The sequence below is a fragment of the Colossoma macropomum genome, unplaced genomic scaffold (genome assembly GCF_904425465.1).
Source record: "Colossoma macropomum unplaced genomic scaffold, Colossoma_macropomum, whole genome shotgun sequence".
NCBI lineage: Eukaryota > Metazoa > Chordata > Actinopteri > Characiformes > Serrasalmidae > Colossoma > Colossoma macropomum.
This window is the reverse complement of record NW_023494795.1, coordinates 19593277-19619043: the sequence shown is the minus strand read 5'-3', so window position 1 is coordinate 19619043 and position 25767 is coordinate 19593277. Positions and strand designations below refer to the sequence as shown.

The following is a 25767-nucleotide window of genomic DNA, read 5'->3' as shown; positions in this document are numbered from 1 at the left end:
GCAATGCCCTTTCAATTGACATGTTCATCACAGTGATCCTGTGGCCAATCAGCAGCTCATCAAAACGCATACAGATGAGTTATTAGGCTACACTGACTGGCTCTGGTTGCATCAGTCTAAGTCAACAAAAACTGTGCTTGCTTCTGATAAGGGTTTAGGCACAAAGAACAAAGCACACTCACTCGCAAAAAAACAGACTGTTCCAGGATAGCTGGCTACAGATGGGAATAATTGCAAGAACTGGTTTGCTTTTGGGGTGATGTTTAATGAAAAACACCTCATGTGGATGTGTTCAAACCAGCATCCTTGACTCACAGTACAATATTACTTTCCTGAAACATCACAAATGAAAGCTCAGGGTTTTTTTTTTGTTTTTTCTTAAAAAGAAACAAAAGGGGGGCGGGTGCAACATTTGGATCACAAAACCACTTTCACAAATACGGCATTTGCAATGTCAAAAGTCATTACTAAAAGACTGTAGTATGCAAATAAGCAAAAAATAGTCAACCGAAAGGCAGACCAACCATCCTGAATGACAGGGGAAAAATACAAATTAATTAACCATACACAACTCAGCAGTCTGTCAATTATAGGGATTAGGTTTGGACCTCTTGCTGCATTTCTATGTCATTGTCAGCAAAAGTGGTCATGCACAGCAGCCACCCCTGAACAGAACAGTAATCCCAACTATAAAAGAGCTGTTGATATGGTCCATTTAACTCAAACCTTTTGATGTTTATCATCCTCTACTGCAGAATAATAGTCTCACCAGGCCACCTGAAATGCCTGTACACCATTTATTGAGTTTATCAACTTCCCCAACACACCATACCACCACCACTGCCCTCATAATATTAAAACTGAACATATATTATTGACATCGTCTTAATGGGTGACACATTAAAGCATAGAAAACTAAATATGTATACTTTCATTACCATGAAAAAAAAAATGTATGAGCCAATGCTCTGAAATACTGTCATCGACAATCAATGTTTACATGTTTACAGGCAGTGTTTATAGTTGACTGTTTACCCTACCATTGAGTTATCAACCACAAAGTATCGTATTAAGACTTTAAAGCACAAAGGTTGAATTCCATGCTATTAGTGAGTAGAGAAAACTCCATTAACGATAACATTACTACAAAGAGAAATCTGAAGACTGTTGAGGTCGAACATTTTATGGAATTACCATGGTACAGTGGTTATTCCAATGGGTTATATATATCACAAGGAAAGTTAATAAGATTTAAAAACAGAGAGAGACAGAGACAGAGACAGTCACAGTGACAGTGTCTCAAAAAGAAAGAAAGAGAGAGAGAGAGAGAGAGATTCAACAGTTGGTACAGCTGAAGGTCCAATTTCAAAATATGAGCAAAAACCTTCAGGCAAGAGTCAGGCAAGAGCAATGGACCTGTTAAAAATAATAACAGTTTTAGGAAACTTAGTAAACTGAATATTTTATAATTTTTTAAGATCTAATTTCCTTATAGTAATGATGATTATAAATCACTAAGTTTGCACAGAGACTAATAATTAATTTAATTTTGGAACAACCCTGCTTCCATAAGGGTAACTTACTATGTTTGCACTTTGGGGTGAAGCATTTCTTTAAAAGTGATTACAAACACAAAAATAGCTCTCAAATATCCTAAATAACAAACCAGTGCATTAACATTTCAATGAGAAGTGCCTGTTTGACTGCAATCTTGAGTCATCTGCCAAATATACCAGTAAAGATACATTCTGAAATTAACAGGGGCCACTAAAGCTGAACTAGCGCTATGATATATTATTTGTTAAGATGTCAAGGACAAAAACAAACTCAGTTATTCAAAAGATTTAAAAATATCAATGTTCAAAATATGAATATTCATTCAATATAATACTATAACCATATGAACAATGAATCAATCTTAGATTTAGTCAGTTTAGAAAAAACGCTAGAAGAAAAAGACCCTAAACACTGATTTCTTTTGTATACAACACGACTATGTAGTTTAGACTATATAGTTCAAATTACTGAGTCTTGAAAACCAGACTATACTCTCTGCCATGCTAACATACTAGCAGATAGTGTGCTGGTAATGTAACCTATATTGCTGCAGTTTTTCATATTTTGTTTTTGCAACAGGGAAAAACAACAACAAAAAAGTATTCTACTAACAAACTATGGAATGTAGCACTGTTGAAATCTGAAGTGAAGAAGCAAGATACGACTCCTGACTATCACAAATCAATGCTTGTGCAAACAAAAATCAAGAATTTCAGATAATTTCTTACTTTATTTCTTACAGGTTTCTTTTTCACTTCAGCATTTCATATTTATTCATATTCAACACATTCATGCAGTAATTTTACCACTTTTCACTCATCCACCTCCCCTTACTTTTATTACTGTTTGTTTTGACTCATTATTTTTAACAATTTTATCTCAATTTCTAATTCTTTCTGTCTGATACAGTCTTCTAACTTCACTCATTTAATATGCTTTCTAACTAGATGCTTTTTTTTCAGTTTCCTTCAAATGTTTTGGATTACATTTCTACCAGAAACATTCTGCAAGTTATTCATTTGGGTCAAGACATGGGAAATACAGCATGACTCAATCATGAAAAACAGTGACGGAGAAGGAGTGAAAGGGGTCAGCAGTGTGTAGAGGCAGTGGTGAAGTCTTCAGTAACAAAAGTCTGCGTTATCTGAGGACAGAATTACTCTCTTTCATTAATTCTCATGTCTTTCATTAAAATAAAAACAAGCAATCTCACTGTTTTCTCCTGACACTTAAGTGCAGCTTCACAGTCTGGAAGCATATAAGCACCTTCTGCCAATCAAAATCAGAGGCAGTGCTCTTCCTGTCATCTCAAAAGATTCAGTTAATGAATGCGAAACCACATACGACTGCACTGCACTGAGCAGTAAATTTTAAATTTAAAGACAAAATATACATATAGCCTCACTCCTTTTGGTACATGCCGATAATGCATCCTCTGACATGGAGAAAACAGTATGTCTATGGGAGACTTTTCAAAAGTTCACACAAGCACTGAGCTGTTAGTGAATGCAAATATATGTGCTGTCAAGGGCATCAGCAGGGACAAAGAAATTGGTGAAAGCACTCAAACTGTAACAGGAAAAAAAAGTTATTTTTATTGACACTCAAACAGCAGTCCACGGTGTTTTCTAGTCATTTCACCTAAACAGACATTCTGAATGACTCAGCTGTTGGAACTGCCATCAACAGGATTCCAAATAACAAAAATGTCGTCTTCAGAATAGGACAACGTTTCTACACATGGTTAAAGCAGAGGTGATATCGTGATACACTACAATAATGACGTTTTAATGAATATTTTCAACATGAGAATGAACCTGTTGAATGTGTTCCGGTCTGACACAAACCCTGACAACCTTGTCTTCCAAATGAGAGGTAATACCAAAGCTCTACGATAAATTCAGGCCATCAGGATACTCACAAAAAAGTGTCAACAACCTCTTTGAGTTTCCCTGTAGACTGACACCAGATGTTTTCTCATCTCTTCAGTATGGGCATCATCGTTACACAGTCATCACGAGAACTGATGTATGATTTGATGCTAAACTCTGACACTGCTCGAACGGTAGGTATGGAAACAAAGCTCCCTGTCTTCTCTGACACTGTTTAATTCCAGAGGTATTTCAGGGCCCCTGCTGTGCTACAAAAATGTCAATAGTAATGAGCGTGTCTCCAGTTGATGAATATGAATGAAAGGCGAGGAAATAGCCCACTTTCCATTCCTAATATGTGTCAGGCAGTTTGCCAGCCCAACCAGGAGGAGATATCTGCTTAAACGGCAACTCTCACCCCACTTCACCGGAAATTCAATTTGTTCCATAAGCCAGGGATGAAAAAGCAATTATTCACAGCCCCCGTCACTTCACGATCTGTTTCTTAAAGATATCTGCTTTTTCTCCCTAAATGAACAAATAAGCCTCAGATTAGTGCCACAAGCGCTCGCAGGCTCCGCGCCCCTCAGCTCTCATGGCTCACGAGCCAGCAAGGCGCCTGACGCGGTGCCGAGCACCATCAATCCATCCGAGCGGCAGGGTCCGTGATTGAAGCCCTCAGGGGCGTTCTGCAGGGAGATAAGGGCACGATAACCAATACGGAGGCGGGATGTGGTGCACGCTCCCTCACAACTCCGTTTTTGCCTTTTGCTCCGTGACTTCTGTCTCTTTTTTGACAGTGTGGCCACCAGTTTGAGTAGCGCTTCAAGCAGTGACTCCAATTGGCACTTGGGTATTAGCGAGGTGAATCCACAGCACGGCTGCCACTTGCTGTATTCAAAGCATCAGGAAAACGGTTATAGACATATTTCTCTCACTGCCAACTAGACATTTTACACATTCATGTTTAGATTTTAGCTCTGTCCTTTAACAGAGCACAATCTGTTTGCCTTAGTATCTTCATCTGGTCTCAGTGAGTGGAAAGCAATAATGCAAACAATTTGCAGAGCTTGGAGAGAATGCTTAAAATGGCACACCGAAATGCCGAAGATGGTTCAGCATGTGTATAGCACAGAGCATAAAAGTGATCTGAGGAAGGAATGATGATGCCATCACTGCGCTGGTGAGTGTTTCTTCTAGCATCAGCTGTATGACTGGAGCAATGAGGTCTATTTTTCACCCTCTCAGGAATCAGCACACTTCAGATAGTTGTGTTTTACCAAGCATGCACTATATTGACAAGTCCTAAAAGATGGAGCTAGAGAGGTGCAAACTTTTAAATATATCTCTCTTTAGCTCAATATTCTTAATAAGAACATTAAATTAAGGCAACCTAATGTGACACTGCTGAGTGAGTAATAACAGAAGCGCTGCACCTACAGTTACTATTAAAGATTTAACATTCTCTTACTCTATAAATGGGATCTCAATAATTCTACACTATCACAATAGCGCTCGGGTGATAAAACGATCTCTTTTAGTTTGGTAAAGGCAAACCCGAGAGTAAAAGTGCAGTTGAAGTTGTTAGAATGTTGAAGGTGTTAAAATGTAGTGAAAAAAAATCATTTCAAGGCATTTTTTTTGCAACCCTCTGAGCAGATAGCTAGCTAAAAGCTGATGCATCACAATTTGTCTCTATCGCTTGTCAGTGTAGCAAACACAGTATTACAACATACTGAGAACACTGCATCAATTGAGAGAGAATGCGTTACTGGTCATTCAACCATTTATCTGGTAGGTAAGCCACGTCAGACCTGAACAGCTGATTTGTATAACCACAAATACCCATTTGTATGTGACTTTGTTACAGGAACAAAACAGTCACAATAACAATTATGTGAGTGGAGGATAAAGGAGTGTCATTCTAACAATTCTAATTCTAGTCTCTTACCTTGAGCCGCTGATGGTCAACGACTAAAGCAGGTGGAGGAGGGGGCTGCGGAGGTTCTTCTGGCCTTTCTCCAACCACCCCCTTCTGCTGCTTTCTGCACTTCTTCCCTTTGGAGGTGCCTGTAAGAAAGGAAACGGGTGTTACATTACATTATCGTTTATGTCAAATACCTGTGGCTTTATAACTGGCCAGGTAATAAGAATATGGGTACGCTATACTAAAGTTGTAATGAATTATGGATACTAGAGGCTTTGTTGTCCCAGACAAAACTGCAACAGATGGTGTGTTATGAGCCAATAGTTAACCGTGTATAGAGTTACAGACAGTGGCATAACCAGGATCTTATGGGCCCCTGCGCAAAAATACAATTAATGCCCCCGCCCCCATCATAAAAAACTACTTTCAATTAATAAAAAATGGCAATGTAGTTGTAAATTTAATTTGCTTATTTATTCGGTATTGTGTCACAAACAAGTTGGTGTTCTCTGAAAGCACTGCCATTTCACTCATTAGCATCTGATGTATTTGGTTTGCTATCATTAGAATAAATACAAATAAATACAAATACAGTGAAAATAATGTGTAGTTTGGCAGTGAAGTCATTTATTATGTAAGTAAGACGAAAACAGTCTGAAGAGCACAGGTTTGTTTCCTGCACTCCAGCCGCTGCATGGATTCGTTCAATTTCATCAGTAGCATCTGATTAATTTAATGAAGGCTTGATTAATTAAAGTAGGTATTGGATAGTGACTGCAAATACTAAGCTTAAAGTTTTAGAAAATGCTTTAGCTAACACACATCAAACCACAGTATTTTTCTGTAACATAAGCTCAGTAACTTAAACATTTCAGTGGAAATAATGATCTATTCCTTATGATTTTTTAAATACTTGGACATGTGAAGTTAAAGCTCAGTGATACCTTTAATACTGTAAATATAACAGCATTTTTGTATGTATGATGCAAATCTCTATTCTCTTAAGTACTCTGTAATGTCTCTAAAAATATTACTTTATCTACCTGAGCAGGAACTACAAATGTAAGAAAAAGGTTCCACATAATTGAAGACTGTTTTGTTAGTTTCTATTTGTAAAAACTCAGTTGCAAGATGGCTACGTTAGGATGCAGAACCAGACTATTTTTCTAAGCAAATGCTGTCTGTGCCAACATTAATGAAAACAGTTAGTTAGAGTCTGAAAATCAATAACGGATATCATCTGGGTCAGTGGTGGACTAATTTAATATCTCCTGTCAGAGGTAAACAGCCTACATCAGCAGCTACAGTGATCAGGTGAGTAGAAGAGGCTACAGACTGACCTGTTGCTCTCTTGCTGAATGAGTTATTCTGAGGACACTCTCTCTTTTCCTCTCAGCTCCACCTTCATTTCCTCCTCTTATCCATTTTGCAAATGTGTGAACATGAACTGTGATGCTGTAGGCCAGTTAACTATCCAAGCTAGTTAGCCGGCTAATTGTACAACCCATCACTGATCTAATACCGTTTATAACATGCATATTGTGTATGTGCTTTAAAAAGACCATTCATGTGAGAGATTTTTTCCCCTACGTAATAATGGACATAGCTGTGCTGTGATTAGTAGAATTCATCTTCTGCACAACTGACAAGTCAGTCTACCAGCTGGAAAATCTTCCCGAAGGGCAGTCTGAGCCTGTAGGGGGAACCAATAAAAAAAAGAAAAAAAAAAACCCTGCCCCCCTCTACTAATGTTACTAGTTACAAAGTTCCACATAGTGTTTTGCCCGACAGTTGAAAAGAGTAAACCTCTGGCAAAATGTTTGACATTACTGACAAACCACTGACTGCATGTTCAAGCATATTTGAAGTTTAGCATAATAAATTATCTCTATGGCTCCTATTATGATCACACAAGTTAACCATGATTTGTGCAGCCTCTGCAAAACCAATTGCAAAAACATACGAATGAGCCAAGCCAAAAAAATCCATTTAAATAACAAACACTTTCACTAACATTGTGAATCCATGCTTTTCCAAACGGAAGCAAACAAGTTCAAGCTTGTCACCAGTAGCATGCAGCTGTCTAGCTCTTCAGAGCTATAGGAACCTTATTCAGACTGCTCTGGAAAATTTGAAACAGCTGTTTAATGCATGCTCTGTTATAAAGTAATTCTGAGTGGCTTAAAAGTCTTGACCATAAAATCTGAAAAACGGGTACTTCTCCACTTACTAACAAAAAAATTAATATTCAATGTTGCTGATTGCACAGGATGTCTGGATTAGCATTTTATGCAAGTTGCTATGAAAATGACAGTTTATTAGTAAGGAATAGAGTAAAACAAAGAGAATTTATGCAACAGCATACATAAGCAAATTAACCAGAATGATTAATAATATTAATAAATATATTTGCAATTGTAACAATAATAATTATTATTCATAACAGTATTCTTAAGAAGAAGAAACCAGTTGTTTAACCACTCAGTCAAGTGGAACGTCTCAAGGTTTTTTTCTTGAATATTTAAAAATGACAGATAATATGTATTAGACGTATAGTATTTCAATAAACAAATATATGTAGCGATGCATATGTAACATATAAATGTACCTTCTCTGTCATGATCTCCATCACTAGCTGCTCCTTCTGCTGCTGACATGCACTCATTTGTCTTGTATTCTTGGACTGCATCACCAATTCCATCTTGTGCATTACCTTTAGAAGGAGTAATCACCTCCTTTCCATCTTTCTCCAATTCCTTCTCATGGGCCTCGCTGTCTATGCTGTCCAGTGACTCGTCTCCATTCACACAGTCCTGAGGGGCAGAGACCACAGATGCCTCTTTCTCCTCTCCAGGAGGAGCTTCATTAGAGGTAGCTGTCTTAACCTTATCTGAGACCCCTGGATCTTGAGTTACAGTAGGTTCGTTGGAGCTCTCCTCTTCAGTGGACAGGGCATATCCATTGGGCTGGAGAAGCTGTTTATCAGGCTGGGGTTCCATGGTGTCACTGGAGGACTCATCCTGAACCAGACTAGCCTCACCCTGGCCAGCACCAGCAGAGTCTTCAGCTCCTTCCTCTTCTTCAGGTTCCTCTTCTTCTTCTGCCTCCTCCTTCTTGCTGCTCTTCTTTTTCCTAATGATACCACGCTCCCAAATCGGTCGGCGCCTGGTCTTGCGCTTCACGCTATCTGTAGACAGATAGAAGTGTTTATCACACCATCAAGCATGGAATCAGTTATATGCCTTTAAAATCTCTGCATGTAGCCTTAATTTTATGTGAATTAAGAGTGTGGCTCAGAACTGCTGGCCAAAACACTTGAAAGGATAGTAGATATAACAGGGGTCTTTAAATCTGTACTTTGAATCCAGTTTCCGGTCCTGGTTTTTGTAATCACTGGTAGCTACCCCACCTTTTGATGTAAATAACTGGCCATCTAATGTCACACCTTCCAGTAACTGCAAAATACAGGACCAGAAACTGGATTCAGAGTTCGGATTTGAAGACGTCTGGATTACAGGTTTCAAGCTGCGGCTTTTGCTACATATAGGTCTTATTTTCCAACCTCTCTAAACATACAAACTCAGAATTTGAGATCATGTTTTTGTCCACAAGCACTTTCTATAGCTCTTATTAATCATATGCAAAATTCTTCTTAATTCAAATGCACTGAAGCCAGACTAAACTGTATATTAGACATGACTGACTGCATGACTGACTACCCACCCTGTTCTAGTATTACTCTCAAAATCATGATTTTGGGGGAAGAAAAAGGAGTCAATCAACACTAGGGAGCTTGTACTCTATGTTCCAAAGCACAAGGGAGAAAAATGGGCAGAGGGAGAAGGGCCAATCTGTTAGAAGCACACGGCACCTGTCCACTGTGTAATTGGTCGGAGAAGAGGAAGCTGGTGGGAATGCATTGCTTAGCACACAGGAGGCCGTGTTTTAACTTCTAATTGAAAACAATGGAAAGCAGCCCAGATGTACTCCATAAATCAGAGCCCAAAAGGACTTAGCTAATTTTCCTCTTCTGGCTGTTAGCATTTCCTATTTGGCTTTCGTTGACTGTGCAGTCACGTTGCACTCCATATAATGAACAACCACTCCCCTCTTTTTATTCTAAATATCATATGGTCACCTTCATGATTGTTTTGTACTTCCTTTTTCATCTAAGAGGTTGATTGTGCAGCACTTGCTACTCTTTTCAGATGTAATCAAAGTGAGGTACAGGAAAGAAAAAGGGAATTGGAGTCAAACAAGATACAGAGAGACACGAGGACAGAGCATGGTTGAGGTAGATTGGTCAGGAAATGTAACTGACAACAGATTGCAGAAAAAGGAAGCAGATAAAAAGAAACAGAGAAAATAAACTTCCATTTGCAAAATGTAATAAAAGTGTCAGGGCAAACGTGCAAAGGGTTTGACTGTGGAGGGTAGTTCTACATGTCCCATTATAAAACAGTAGCACAGAGACTCTCTGGAGGAGTCAGAGCACTCAACAGAGTGGACACCCTGCAATCGCTCTAGATCTACTTCTCCAGGAACAAATCAATGAAGTGTTGCAAAATTGCTATTTGCTTCAAATTTACCGATTTCAAGTTTTCAAAGAGCTCTAAAAAACTACCATAATCGAGTTAAGCAGTAGCCTACCTCTCTAATGCAACAGTCTGATAAATTATTATGAATCCAGATGGATTTCAAATGAAGCAGAATTGATAAGACCCAATTATTTAAGACAAGGGACTGTCTAAAAGCAGCCCACATAGAGAAAGCAATTAAAAAGAAGGCTATTAGTTTCTTTGTTACACTTGTTTAGTGACCATGCATACAATCTGATGTGACATTTCAGCCACACAGCAACAATGAAGGCAGCTGGTTTCAAAGAAAGCACTGCAGCATATCATTCCTTTAAGAACTGTAATTAATACTACCAAAGCAGATTCTGTGTGCAATTTGTGTGTATTCATCCACAAGACCGCGTCTATTTGAGAGCAAAATCATAACAGAAAAATGCCAGACTGAGGGGGAAAAAAAAGTACAAAAAATAAATCTTCTCACCAGAGAAGTAATCTATGCCCCCAGATCACAGCAAAACTAAAAACAACATTTATACGAAGGACAACACAGTGTATACGCCTGGACCGATGGTCAATAAGAAGCTGCATGAATAGGGTTTAAATGAGGCCACTGGAACTGTACGCAATAAACTCATGAATTTAATGAAATTCCCAGTTGATAAGAAAGCTTAAACTCATTTCTCAAATCCAAAGTTACTCTCACATAGAAAATGAACTGGCAGGTTCAGCTGAAATAAGCAAAATAAGATGAATGAATGAATAAATGAACGAATGATAATAACTGAAAAAAAAATCATGCCATATTACATTTTCCTATAGCTTGAATTTTCAGTCAAGGAACAGTCAAATATAGTCACTGTAAAACTGCTGCTTTCTTCCAGTTGCAACTCTTTTAGACCCTTGTAAAAAGAAAGCTCTGTGAGTTTCTCACTGCTAGATCACAATTAAAGCATAAACATGTATTTATACAATACAACCTAAATTCTGAAATAAAGTCATAAAAACTACACCATCTCACATCAAGAAGTCATTTATGTTTACAAGGTAAATACAAATTTAACTTTCTAACTGCAACAAACAAGAAGTCTCTGATGTACACTCTCAGAAAAAAAGGGGCTAAACGGTCACTGGGGCGGTACCCTTCTTGACTCCGGGGTGGCATTCTCAAGAACATGTCGTCAGTACCTTTAGCTAGGGAACATTATTGTACTGTATTGTACTGTATTTAATTTAATTATATTTCTTAAATGGTATTGATTCACACACTCAATCTTGTTTCCAGCATTTTTATTTTATTGTTTCATTTTAGGGCGGCATGGTGGCGCAGTGGGTAGCGATGTTGCCTCACAGCAAGAAGGGCCTGGGTTCGATTCCCGGGTGGGCAACCAGGGTCCTTTCTGTGTGGAGTTTGCATGTTCTCCCCATGTCTGCGTGGGTTTCCTCCCACAGTCCAAAGAGACATGCAGCCAGGCCAAATGGACACACTTAATTGCCCCTAGGTGTGACTGTATGTGTCTGTCTGCCCTGCGATAGACTGGTGACCTGTCGAGGATGTATCCTGCCTTCCGCCTAATAACAGCTGGGACAGGCTCCAGCACCCCCCCGCCCCCGAGAAGGATAAGCGGTTTAGAAAACAGGTGTGTGTGTTTTATTTTAAAACATGAAGTTACATAAAAAAAAAAAGAATATATACCATTTCCCTGGGAAAAACTTATTTAAGGTAGACTGTTGGACCTTAAAACCATTGCTGCACTTGAGGTTGCATTTACATTGTAATGACTGAAAAATACCTTTATGCTGACAGAGTACTTGAAAAAAAGGCTGAGAAAGGACTGCCCATCAGGGAGCAGGCATTTTTAATAAAATGCTGTGCAAAGTTCAATAAAATAGCCTAGTGCTAGAATGGATTTTAGATAAAGTGGGGGTCAAGTTTCATGTCCAGCCAAAGACAGCTTGGAGGTAAGAAGTGAGGTCTCGATAAGTGCAGGCTAAGGAAAAAGCGCTGTATGTCCTGTGGAGTGGAGTGTTTTGCTTCTCTGAGGAGAGGTGTGAGGCTGTTGGCGGCCTGAGGAGGCTCAGCTCGAGGTGTGACTGGAACGGATCTGAGGTGAAGTTGCTGGCCTTCACACGTGAATGGACACTGACTACAGCCTTTCTGCTGAGCACTATGAGCCAGAGTGACGAGGAGGAGCCTGCAAGGCAAGCTTCACTGCAAGCTGTGATTTTCACAGCCTAGCACTGCTTCTACAGTATGAATGGAAAAGTATTCCTTTGAACACTACCAACAAAAAAAGCTATTGAAAATTGAAACTTTTCTGATATTAAAAAGGGTAGAGATTGTTTTTAAGAGAGGCAGGGAGAGCAATAAGGACAAGAGGAAAAGGGAATGAGAGTGTGAGGAGAAAGGGAAGAAATGACATAAAAGCACAGTGTTTATGGGTCAGTGTGTCTGCATACGTGTTACCTACCCTAATAAAACCCCTTCAGGTTTTCAGACACAGCCGTTTTTAATCAACAATGTGCATTTGCTCCTTAGAATTGAAGCTTCATTTATAAATGTCACCTTCCTAAACACAGCAATTAGTCATGGCTGGCCTGGACTGCCTGTATACAGGCAACTTTTCTGCTCTTTATTTTCAAAATGTATGTTTTGTGTTTCCATAAACTTGAGCTGTGTAAGACGTGAGGAGATTTCATAGCAAGGCCAGAATAAACAAGCCCAGCTACTAGTACAGCTTATGTGAAACTGGTTTCAGTGTGCATGTACAGTAGCGAAGAAGGAACAAAAATATCAATATCAATGGAAACACTCAAATTTTTGCTAATAGACCAAGCACACACACACACACACACGCACACACACACACACACACTATTGGCCATTAAAGTGGAGGCTGACCAGCAGGAAAGGGTCAGCTGCAAGCCCTGGTTGTTACAGTGGCCGTTACCTGAGAGTGCGATCAGGCCCAGTGCTGTGCAGGAAAATGAGTTGTCTCCCACTCTTAAATAATGCATGGTAATTGTTGAAGCATAAGCACAGTCCCAGACAGCTGATGTAAAGAGTTTGTGTGTGACTCGGTGTGTGTGTTGGAATCCTCTGCCTGGAATAGCACAGCACTTTGTAATAATTAAAAGCGTCACTGCATGCATATTTCATGCGGCGCCAGAAATATTTAGCCTTGTCCCCCCTGCCAGTACCTGCCAAAATAGTTCCCCACTTAAATTTATTTAACAGTAGGATAACATTTTAAGGGGAAAAAAACATTAATAACAAACTGTGCCAGTACTGTGATGCTCCCGAAAGATAATGCAGGGCAATGGCTTTGAGGCTGTGCAGCGATGTCCCTCACACTGCAGGCTGGATATTAAGTCTCTACACCCAGCCACTCCCATTTCTGCTGAAAACCTTGCATTATTAACAAATATAATGAGGCTACATATAATATAAGGTCACATATCTGAGTATTAAAATGTGGTCATTACTTCATATGCCTGTGTGGACATACATATCTCAAGGATACCAGCAAGTACACCCAGTCGAAGACGGTAAAATGGTGAAAGACCACTGACATGTAATGCAAGTATTGCCTGTCTTAACCAGATGGTTTTGTGTTCTCACATTTTTAGTGATACAATACAGTAGTGCTGCACAATGAATTGTGTTTTTATTGTACTGAAATACGGGTTTCCATGATGAACACATTGTTAAGGGCTGCATTGAAATAAATCAAATTACCTTGCAGGTACAGTGCCACAGTGACATCATTAGACCTTCAGGAGCATAGCGTTATAAGTCTTCTCACAGAGACCCTCACGGAGAGTAACTTTTTCTTTCCGCTACAGCCAATGACAAAACACACTTCCACAGCTTTTTGCAGCATAACACAAATGTAGAACAGCCAAAAATGTGAAGGCTACTTTGCCTCATACTTCTAGTATACTGTTTAAAAAAACTCTTCTATTCCACTGATACAGAGTGACATGATGTGTTTTTGTGCCACTGCAGTGGCACTAATGCCAGGCGTTATTTAAAAGTTCACATAGCATGCTAGCACGTAGCATGTACCACACTGTGAATGTTATTAAGCGTTTGGGTGAGAAGGAGGCAGCAGGGTGAGGCACATTTGAGTTAAATGAGCTTTGCGGAGGCAAGGAGGCCTGGCACAGAGAAGAGCGCTACATTCCACATCAGCTCAGTCTTCTGTTCTAAGACACCCGCTGGAGACACAAAGAGACCAAGCCTATGGATTATAGTCAATCTTCCTATTCTTGCATTCACAGAGGTCGCCTTTCAACCGCCAGTTGTGCTAGATTTTGATTTATTTATTTTTAAATATCAGGGACATAGTGTGCTACTGGAAAATGAACACAAATGTTATTTGGGCACTCTAAATGTGCCACTCTATTTCCACAAATTGCATATAAACAGGAACCTACTCAATATGCAGGCAGTAAATAGCATATCAACATTACCCATTATGCTGCATCGCCTGGTTGCTCTATTAATGAAAAACTGACCAGACCTAACAGACGAGGCCACATCACAACACTGTTAATTACTTTTTTTATGTGAAAATATCTATTAATGATATTACCATCTAGTCATATGCAAATGTTTGGGCACCCCTGGTCAAATGACATTTGCTGAATTTAACATAGCGGAAAAAATAAAATATACAATGCAGCTTGTGCAAAAGATATGGCTCATTAAATATGTTGTGTTTTGTTTTTTCCTAATATGCTCAACTCAGCAAACAGACACAATTTGTGCTCTAAAATTTGCAGAAAAATCCATATTTAAGTTTGTCTCCTGTAGAGAATATATATTAACTTATTTTCACATAATTTCACTTCAGGGTGCAAACTTTTGCATACGACTGTATAGTATCATATACTGATATTAATACTTTGTATTAAATTTTAGATACCAATATTTGGTCATCTAGCAATTTAAAAGCCTTACCACCTGTTTAAGCACATAATACTCACATCAATCAATATACTGCCTCTAATAATTTATTATACTGTATGAATGCTCCTTTAAAATGTGAAATTCAGATATGAATATGGCTGTTATAAACGATTATCCGCCGAACGGCAAATACAAAATGGTACTGGAGCATGCATACTTAAGCTATGACTAAAGGCCAAAAGAATAAGTCATTTATAGTGTAAAGGGAGCTGTTAGATACCACTGGTTAGAAGAGGTCACATTTAGGAGCCCCACACATGTAAATGTGCAAGCACAGTACATTAGTAATGCTTCATTAATCTCTGTGGCTTTTAACACCTACTCTAAGCCTGTGTGTATGCATCTGTACGTTTGCGAGAGTTGTCACAGATTAAATGAATCATACACACACACAAAAAAAATACAACTAAAAATAGAAATGTTTTATAACAATGCCTGTAGGCTGCATGTAACACCTTTTCTAAACACCAGATAAATAATGGAAAAAGATAAAAAGTAAATCTGCCAACAGGCATCTGAGAGAGAGTTGGCAAGAGGACAAGGCTGTAAGAGCAGAAGTGAGTGTGAGAGCGAAGAGCAAAAGAGCAAAAGAGTGCAAAAAAAAGAATGGGAGAAAAAGGTCATCCCCAAGAGAGGACACTGTTTGTCACTCTGCCCTGCATCTCACAGCGGTGGCACTTAATGAGGCATCTCGATCGATAGATGATTCAGTCTATGCCTCTGGAAATGAAGCAGATCAGTCAAAGGCTCCACTCGCCTACTGCAGTGAGGCGCACATTAACATGCCCAGAGGTAAAATGCATCTCCCCAGCATCCGCGCTACAGCTGCTCTACCAGCTCACAAGAAGAAAAAAATCAGAAGGGCATTCAAACTGAGGGCGTGTGTATGTGTGGGTGTATGAACTGAAAAGGAATAGAAAAAAAAAGATTTTGGAAACAAGTGGCCTAATTCTAAATATTCAGAGAACATGGAGCGATGGATGAATCATGAGCCTTCTCCGTATATCGCTAGTAAGTGAGCTGTCCGATAGCCCCACTGAAGAAAAGTCCAAGACTTTACTTGCTTAACTTCTCTTAGACCAAGGAGCTTTGTTGTGGGAGTGAACAGTTAATACCTTCTACCCAGTGATGTGGTTCGAAGTCTGCAGTGCCCAGAGAAACAGCTAAGGATGGGAATTCAAGAAGAAACTCCCCAGCCTAAAACAATCCTTCTGTTGCAAACAAACTTTTTGCGACTCTATAACTGTCCATTAGACCACATCTAAGTGATCTATACAGTGTCTAAAGAGGTTTGATGACTTTGATGACTGAACAGCAGGACTCTTTTGGTGCTATATACTGTTTCCAAACAGTTTCTGTACTTAAAGAACTCTGCCCAACTGCAAGACTCATTACAAAAACAGAATTATTAGTACTGCTTAATTAGATCTGGTACAGTGCAGAGTGCAAATCATTAAATAAAAATGAATATATTCATAGTTTTGATTTTTTTAAAGGCACTACTGGTTCTTTTCTGTCTCTTCCAACTTTAACCTCTGAAAAACAAATATTGTAATACATATCATGTAGTAAGGAAATGTTGTACTGCGATATTATATTTTTTCCATATTGCCCCATGTTTAGCGGACAACTGACTTCAGATAATGTGAAGGCAATCATTCTAATCACTTGTCAGGTGCTGTTATAAACTTTCTATGGCATGTCTGCTCTTAACATGATCCAGCAAAGACTCCAGTGATCTGTTACAGAACTATTAGGATCATCTACTTCATGCCTCTTTTGCTCTACTAAAATTGTGCATTTAGTTACACTACAGTGCAAAGGTCCGAGAACACCCTTTATTCATTTAATTTCCAGCCAGTTTCAGTGTCAGAAAAAAGCTGAACACCTATATTTTACACAGAAGTCTCAACAACTAAATTCAACATCACAATTTTCAGTTATTAGCGTGTCGACACCATGCCTTTATTACAGCTTCCATTCTTTTCAGGAGACCTGCTTTCAGTTTTTCAAAAGAATCTTTAGAGATATTTTTCCACACCTCCAAAGTTCAGCTGGTTGTTGGTTTTTTCGCATCTCATAATCCAAGTAATCTCAAACACATTCAATACTATTGAGGTCTGGACTCCGGGTTGACCAATGCATTTTTCTGAGAACACAAGCAGCTTCCTTGTTTGACCTTTTCTCGGTAACAGCATCTTTGACAGCTACAAATACTTCCATTTTCTTTGAGTTGTCTTCTCATAGTGGAAGGATGAAGAGAAACACCTGTGGATTTTTTCAGATCTCAAGCAAGAGTGGAGCTTGATGGAGAGATGGAGCTCTTCTCTCTCAAAGATGAAATCTTTAAGTACGGTTCATCTGATGGTGACAGTTTAGGTGGTCTACAAAGTCTTGCACGACTGCTTCCATGACCCCCAGGAGTCCTATTTCCTCTGTATCTTCTAAGAATTAAGAACTTCAGTGTTGAAAATGTTTTATACACTGTGCAACATTTTGCTTGTGGATTTTATTGTTTTATCTGAAACTTTTCTGCACAAAATTAACTCCATATAACCTTCTCACAAATATCTCCTAAATAACTTGTACTTAATGGCTGTTTTGACTGGAAATTAAAAGAAAGATGCACAGCACTGTATATTAGATAGAATTTCTGAAAATGAATAAAAACCATAAAAAAATCATTTAAAACTTTGTCAAATAAATGTGAGTGCATTCAAACAAAGAAAAATCATTTTAAAGCCTTTGTAATGAACAATATACATCACATTTTTTCACTTTCCTGGGCTTTACCAGTCATGACAAATGTTCAGTGGTGATAAGGAGGGGTGCCACTTTCACCAAGATGTGATCTACAGTTAAGAGCTGACAAGGTTTGGAATAAAGTCCCCTTGGCAATCGTCCTGGAGCACTGCTCTGACTTCAGATATATTGTAATCACTTGGCTAGCTCAGAGGTTTTCACTGATTTCAGTGCCAACTGCTGTGCCGGATGCTTCCATTCCACACTAACATTTGTGCAGAACAACATGACAGACGAGGTACACTGGCTACAGAGCCTGCTTTTAATGGACACCATTAGGAGGCCATGAAATTCGGATTAACACCAAGCTGGGATTGTGATTACCTGAGGCCCAGGAAATGAGAGAGACGGGAGGAAAAGAAGAGAGGAAGGGGAGAGAGAGAACCAAGAAAAAATATCTATGAGCCGTTTACTGTCTATTTTTTGGCAACAATAATAAAAAAAAGTACAGAAATAATTTAAGACAGAAAACCAAAAAAAGGAGACGAGAGAGAGAGAGAGAGAGAGAGAGAGAGAGAGAGAGAGAGAGAGAGAGAGAGAGACGGAAACCAAAAATGTTTAAGCTTAGCCTCTAGTTTGACTTTGACAGTTCAAAGAGGGAGTTTACTCAAACACTTAACTCTGGTCAGATGTGATTATATCCAGCTGGAAGCTTCCAACTAACAAAAAGTCCTGAAACTACCAGAGGCTCCATACACTCACGTGTCAAATATCATGCACCCTAGATCTACTGATAAAGATTTCAATTTTGACAAGAAATTGGAAATAGAGGAATTCATAATTTAATGACCAATAATTCTTCAAACTGGAAAAGACCCTGTTGTTTGAATATGTTATACCTGTTTGTTTCAACTGCCTTGTGGACAAGGACAAACAACCCATTCAGTAATGAACACTGCAATGCACTACCAAAGGTCTAGAAGACATTATCTCATGATGCAATAAACAACCATGCCAGACAAGTAAGTCCTTCATTTTAGATGAAACTTCACAAGTTCAAAAGAGGAGGCTGTTAGGCAGAAGGAGCAGATGATGGGGGAAAAAGAAATGTGAAAGGAGAAACAAAATATTGTATTATGCATATGTGTTAAATGTTTTTCTTTGGTTTTATCTTTGATTATACTGTTTTTCTTTATTGCCACACTTTTTGCCAAATAAAAGAATATGATACTGCAGTTCAGGAAAGCTTAGATAGTTGTGGTTGCCGGATACTGCCATCTGCAATTTGGCCACAACATCTAGTGTGAAAGAATGGAACTGTGAACATCACATTAACATTACAGTCAAAGGCTGCTAACCTGATGCCTTTTGTCCAAGAAAGTTTCACATGAAGCCAAACTATAAGACAGACCTGAGTGATTTCCCTCCAGACCCAAAGTCGTTTTGTCCGATGCCTGAAATGTACAATATACTACAGGCAGCAATTTGTACAGGCATGATATCTGCCTATGAAAAAAGCACACAACGTGCCTTTCCCCCGAGCACATTCAAACAGTGTAGCTTAGGGGTGGGGGGGGGGTCTATTCTTGGATGCATTGCGATGTGGACGTGGACGATACTGAATTGATTCACAAATGTCAAAAATCGATTTTCTAAACTTTAATTGATAACATAATGTTGACAGAAAGCAAAAGGTGGAACTTTGCCAAGTGTGGAAGTGCAGCGACCGGATAGTCTGTGGCGGCACACTACATTAAAAGCTAGTGCATGGGTCGGCAACCCAAATGTTAATTTGAGTTATTTTGTCCTTTCAACAAAAATCAAACCACCTTGGGAGCCACAACATTTTCAGTCCATTTTACCATCTTGGCTGTACACGTGTCTCAGCACGTGCTAATGTCCTTGTATAGGCTAAAAATATAAGGTATAAATATAATAAGGTGGAATGGGAGAATTCGAATGAGAAGCTGGAGAATGTGAAACTGAGAAACAGTTTCACGTGTGTTTTTAGTGTTTGACAATTTCTCGTTGCAGACTAATTGTATCAGGAAACCAGCTGGAGTGATTATAAATGCAATTAAGTCTATTAATCTCCAAATTATGGATATTCGTCTTAAATCATTCTCTTTGCCTCTGTTAACTACTAGCTAGGTGAACTAGCAGTTATAGGCAACAGTAATTCCAGCGTTTAAGATCATTTATTGTTGAAACTGTGTTTGAACGATCAGCAGAGCTTTATTTTACTGCAAATGAGGATTATTTTATTTTTACCTAGAAATCCAACTCTGATGCGGAGCCACACCAGGCCAGTAAAAGAGCCGCAGGTTGCCGACCCCTGAGCTAGTGTATGGAAGCACTTTGGCTTCTGTGGAGCATATTACATGTTTCCACCCATTTTCTGCCTGGTTGTAGTTGCTGCCAACCAGAGGACCATTGATCAAGCGATGTTAGAGCTTCCACCCAAATCGAAAAGGACGAAGCAACTACAAACTCTATCGCAACTTTTAGTGCCAGGGATTTGCATCCATACTCAGTCTTTGAGAACCAGGGCTTTTGCGCTATGTTGCACACTTTGGAGCCGAGATACAGCGTCCCATCTAGAAGATATTTTACTGACACAGCAACCCCCCCACCCCCACCCCCCACTCTCTACAACAAGACCAAAACCAAAGTTATGAAATCACTGAAGAAAACAGGTAGAATAGCTGTAACAGGATCTTGCAACAGGATCTTACCGTAACAGCACATTTTATCGCAGATGAGTGGCAGTCTCACATGCTCCAAACAAGAGCAGTGAATGAGAGCCTTCCAGTTCACTTGCCACATCGCTCCCATTTGATTTATTAATAAAAGATATCGGAAGTAAATTCATTATGGATCATTACAAATACTTTGCTTTAAAATTTGTCACACAGTTAGAAAAAAGAAATCCTGTATAGAAAAAAAAAGATGCATCAAGATGTATCGATAATCGTTTTACAATCGCATCGCAGCCCTCTGAATCGTAAGGTGCCTAGAGATTCCCACCTCTAGTGTAGCTCAACAGCCAAGTTTTTAGAAAAATTTCATCTATATCAACTCACACAATAAATGCGGTATGAATGTAGGATATCACATTACCTTACATGTTTAAAAGTTCACATATGTTCTTGGGTTGGAATACTAGTGTCTTCAAATGGTTTGCATTAGGGCTGCACAATAGATCAATATTTTGATCATTATTACAATATGAATTTCCATGATAAACACATCGTTAGAGCTATGCTGACAGATCAAATTGCCTCATGAACGCAGCACCAGAGAGACATCATTACACTGTCAGCACAAACCGTTAGGAGCCTAATAAGCACTTCACTAGGCTGGGATTGAACTCTACTGCCATGCGCGGGACGAGTAACTTAACTTTTCGGCTAAACAGCCAAGCACAAAACACAAGTGCAAAGCTCAAAAACTAGCCCATCCTGAACTACAAGCCTGTAAAAATGCATCAAACATTAAGATTGTTCTCACATTCAGTATTGTGTTTTAATTGTCTGTACGTGCCTCACATCCAGTCACAGGCACGCTATTTAATAATAATTAATTGCTTCTTATATTGTCATCGTGATACCAGACAGATTTATCGAACATTACATTTTATGTCATGTTTGCATGAAATTATTAAATAAATGAATTACTATTTAAATATTTTTTTATTTTAATTAATAAGACTAATTTACACATATTAAACAAAATGTCTGTGAACAAGTAGACAACAGAATAGTCAGACCAAGTTTTACATCTCAGTCTCATTGAGTATTGCGGCCTTTATTTGGTCTATTTTGTTCAAGTACAAACAAAAGTGGGGTGCAACATGTAAAGTCATAAGCCATAAGGTTAGTAACAACCTCAAGGCATGTAACAATCCAACATAAATAAATAAAAAATACATGCTACTCCAAATTAGGGCCATAGTCAAAATGCTTCAAACATCTGGAACGTCAATTTGCCAAGGTGCCAATATACGTTAGCCCAATGCACAGCAAGGAACACAGAAGAGGAGGCAACGATATCACCATAGACTGTACTTCAACTTCAACGCCACAAACAACTCACAAACCAACAGGTCATTTGGAAGGACTGCACAAAGAAAGAAAGAAATACTAAAACCGCTAATAAAAACACAGTAAGGACAGCAATGAAAAATTTACTTGAAATGAGACAACATTTTCAGTATAATGCTGATGCACAATGTCATAAAATACTAGTCAGTTTCTACATTTGGAGTAATGGAAATACATCAGGCAGGTCTTATTAAATCTTTAGATATTTCCTTTAGAGTGTTTCTCTCCTCATACAGAATAAGGCAGAGCCTGGTTTAAAAAAAAAAGGAGTCAGCACAGAAAAACTCGAACTGAGAAACTGATGACACAAAATACTGTGACGGCAGTAATTCCACATCACAACTGATCAACAGTAAGTGAATTTAAAGGAGCTTTAAAAAAAAATTCTACAGCAAAATGACACAGAAACATGGCTCCATATCTTATATATAAATGCAAATGTTTTATGACTGAAATTGTCTTTGTAGTGAGAATGACAACATAAGGACTCCATCTCATCCTATATTCACAACGTCCCACTACTGAGAGACAGAGACAAAGAGAAAAAAGTGAGGGAAATACAGAGAGAAACTACCCGTGTTCGAGGAAGGCGTGGGTGAGGAAGGCATTGAGCTTAATATCCTGGAACAAATGGGGATTTGACGAGAACTTTACAGCTCAGGTCTCACTGTGTGTGCAGTGCTTTATGCAACTTGGCTGTTCAGCTCATTTGGCCCAGGCAAGGTGCCACTGTTTAAAAAGTTTACTTTTAATTTTTAACTGCTAGAAGCCAGTACTGAATAGTATAAAACAATCACGTAAAGGAGGACTAAGGTCACAGTTTTACCAAACAGAAGGAATCACTGGAGGGGTCATCTGTCTTGACCACACAACATTTTACTTGCAGTCTTATCAGCAATATCAACACAGAGGGCACAGTCATAAAAGCTTAAGCCACCACACTGACTAAAGCTGCCGAAAGCAGTAAGTCGTACGATGATTAAGTATAGGCTCTAACACGGCCCTGCCAGAACTTTCCAAGGACAACGAAATAAACACGGATTAAAAACGTTTTTCAGTGCTCACGTTGATGAAAACATAGTTGTTTTCCTTGTCATTTAAATACAATTTCTTAAGACTTCATTTTTTCCACCAAGTAGGAGCAGGTGCAGAGGCACAGAGCACATCACAGAGCATTTTATGCCTGCCCTCAAAGGGCTCCACTCAAATATACAACTTCCCCTGAGGAAATAGAGCATCTTCATATGGGGCATTGGTTCTCTCAGAAACAGTGCTCTTCCTACTTGCAGGAAAGCCAGGATAGAGCAATGCTTCACCCTCTTCAGAAACACAGTAAGACAACATATCCACAGGAGTTAAAACGTCACCCTAGTTTTGTTCAGTCCGTCCAGGAATTTGGGATCACAAATTCAAGCAAATTCAACCTACAATACTGTAATATTTGCAAGGGCTTGCAATTTTGTCCAAACACCACGTTTAAACTTTACTGTAAGTGTGCATTTTTTATGCTGAGACGCCATGGACAATGCAGAGAGATGACCACATTTGCCAATGAACATTTCAGCTAAAGACTTCTTGAATGTGATGCAAGAAAACAGGGTGGAAACTGTTTTGTACACCAAGCAACATTGTTGTGGACTATAACGAGAGACAAAAACTGACTGCTGCCATGAAACAACGATTTTCTATGCATGTTTCTGGAGGAATTTGCTTTGTGTGTATTATTAAAGAACATTAGATGCTGGGTTTAGACTAGTTAAGTAGTTAACAGTAAACTCGTACGACAGGGCGACATAACTAGATATCAGTGATGACTGACAAGTAACTCACAGACAATGCATTAATAATTAGCAGGCAATGCAGACAATCATCTCCATATTGGGAAAGAGATTGATAGAGAACTAGAGAGTAACAAGTTAATTTTAAACAGCTCACTAAATAAAAGTAAAATAATATGCACACAATGTTTCATTCCCTTTTACTGTTAAAACAACAGATTATTACAGGGCACTGATAAGCCGTTTGGATATGGTAGAGCTAATTCTCTACTGTGCAAATATTGCCACAAATATTGAAAAAAATGGCTGTAAAAAGTATTTTAGCCCACAACAATGACAAACAAGGCTGTGAGATCCTGGTGGGACTGTTCTATGAAATAACTAGCCATTGTCAGATGGGCCAGATTAACACATGCAAAAATCAGCAAAAAATTATTCCTCAGTTCCTAGTCTCAAAAAGAGTTAATATAAAATAAGTACACATTTAACTTGTTACAAATGTAACTGGTTCCACGAATTCCAGATGACCACCAGAGGTGGTCACACACACAGACTTTGCCCTTACTGACCAAAGCCAACATAAAAAAAATCTCTGTATAAGACTTTAGGAAGAAAAACCGGATTGATAATATGGTGATGTCTAAGCCATTTGGAGTACAGTGGCTCACAGACTGTGTGCACAGCCCTCCATGCTTTCAGCTGAGGTTAGCAGCTGCAGAAAGGTAGCCTTTAGTGACATTCACTGCTCTATGTGAAAATAAGCATCTTTTAGGACTTTTCTTAAACACAACAGCATGAACAACATCAGTCACAAGTACGATGCAAAATGAGCAAACTTTCTAAAGAGTCAAGAAGAGTAGAACGCTTTAGACTATACAGAAGGACATACTTACTCAGTGGCACCTGTACTAAGGATGGAACAAACCTCCTAGGAAAGGGCAGTTGACAGAAATGAAAAATAACTCCCCTTTGCCTCATGGAAAAATTATTATTTTTGCCTTGAAGAGAACTGCAGCAGAAGTTGTAATTCTGCCTAATTAAAAAAGAACAATAAAAATTCAACTAGGCTTTTATCACCTAAAAAAGACTTACTGGAATGCATGTAGCTTAATGAAGGTTTAATATTATGATATGCTGGATTTTAAAGATGTTAAAAGGAATTCTGTTTCACAACAGGGAGGGCATTTCAGCTCTAGCACCTCTGGTACAGAAGAGCACAGTCTTGCATAAGCCAAACTTATGATTAGTTTTGACTGGGTCTGCATCTCCAGTGCAAAGAATTCCGGCAAAGGATTCCAAGCAGTGAACTGTGATGGCTAAACTGTGGTAGCTGTGAAAACATGCTGGTGGCAAGAATGGCAGCATGAGCCTATGCCTCTTTGGCCATAGCACTGGACAGCTAAGCCAGTACCAACCTACTCCTTAGGGTAGTCCTGCAGGCCTTGTAGAGTAGGGCCAGTATTTGTCTTGGCTATAAATTGGATATGCTGAGATGTCACCACAATCTTGGGCAATGTAGCCTATTACCTGAAGAGAGGCGTCCTGGTCAGCCAACTCTATAATGGCAGGTTGGAGTAGAGAGCACTCAGCATCCAGTGAATAAGAAAGGGAGTTCCACAATGACAGGAAACAAGAGAGGACACATGGGTATCAACCAGGACATGTTCTCCAGGCCATAATATCTAGTAGCAAACATCTGTCAGGGTCACCAGAATCTCAGTTCAGCATCTAAGCAAGGCCTCATCGCTGCGATGCGATTATAAAACGATTATCAATGCATCTTTTTTTGCTATACAGGATTTCTGTTTTCCTACTGTCTGAGGACTTGGTAGTTTTAAAGCAAAGTATTTGTAATGATCCATGTTGCATTTACTTCCAATATCTTCTAATAAATCAAATGGAAGTGATGTGGCAAGTGAACTTGAAGGCTCTCATTCATTGCTATTTGAAGCACATGAAACGCTGCTGCCACTCATCTGCGATAAAATGCGCTGTTAGGGTGACTTAAGATCCAGTGGTAATAGATGTCCATGCAGCACATGTTACAGCTATTCTACTCGTTTTCTTTAGTGATTTTATAACTTCGGTTTTGGTCTCATTGTAGAGAGTGGTGGGATCTCTGTGTCAGTAAAATATCTTCGAGACGGGACGTGTGCAACATAGCACAAAAGCCCTGGTTCTCAATGGCTGAGAACTGGCCTGCAGACTGCAGATCACTTAGCAACAAAGTCTCGCCTGGC

The 25767-nt window shown here is 39.0% G+C and overlaps 1 protein-coding gene across 3 annotated transcripts in view; it reads right to left on the bottom strand.

Moving 5' to 3' along the window:
* Window positions 1–25767, bottom strand: part of atad2b (ATPase family AAA domain containing 2B) — an 80485-nt gene that overhangs the window by 7239 nt on the left and 47479 nt on the right. For all 3 annotated transcript variants that reach the window (XM_036581749.1, XM_036581750.1, XM_036581751.1), the window contains exons 25-26: window positions 7964–8542; window positions 5380–5498 (exon numbers count right to left, since the gene is read on the bottom strand). In XM_036581749.1, the coding sequence (XP_036437642.1) occupies window positions 5380–5498; window positions 7964–8542 (698 nt within the window). The remainder of the gene's footprint in view (window positions 1–5379; window positions 5499–7963; window positions 8543–25767) is intronic.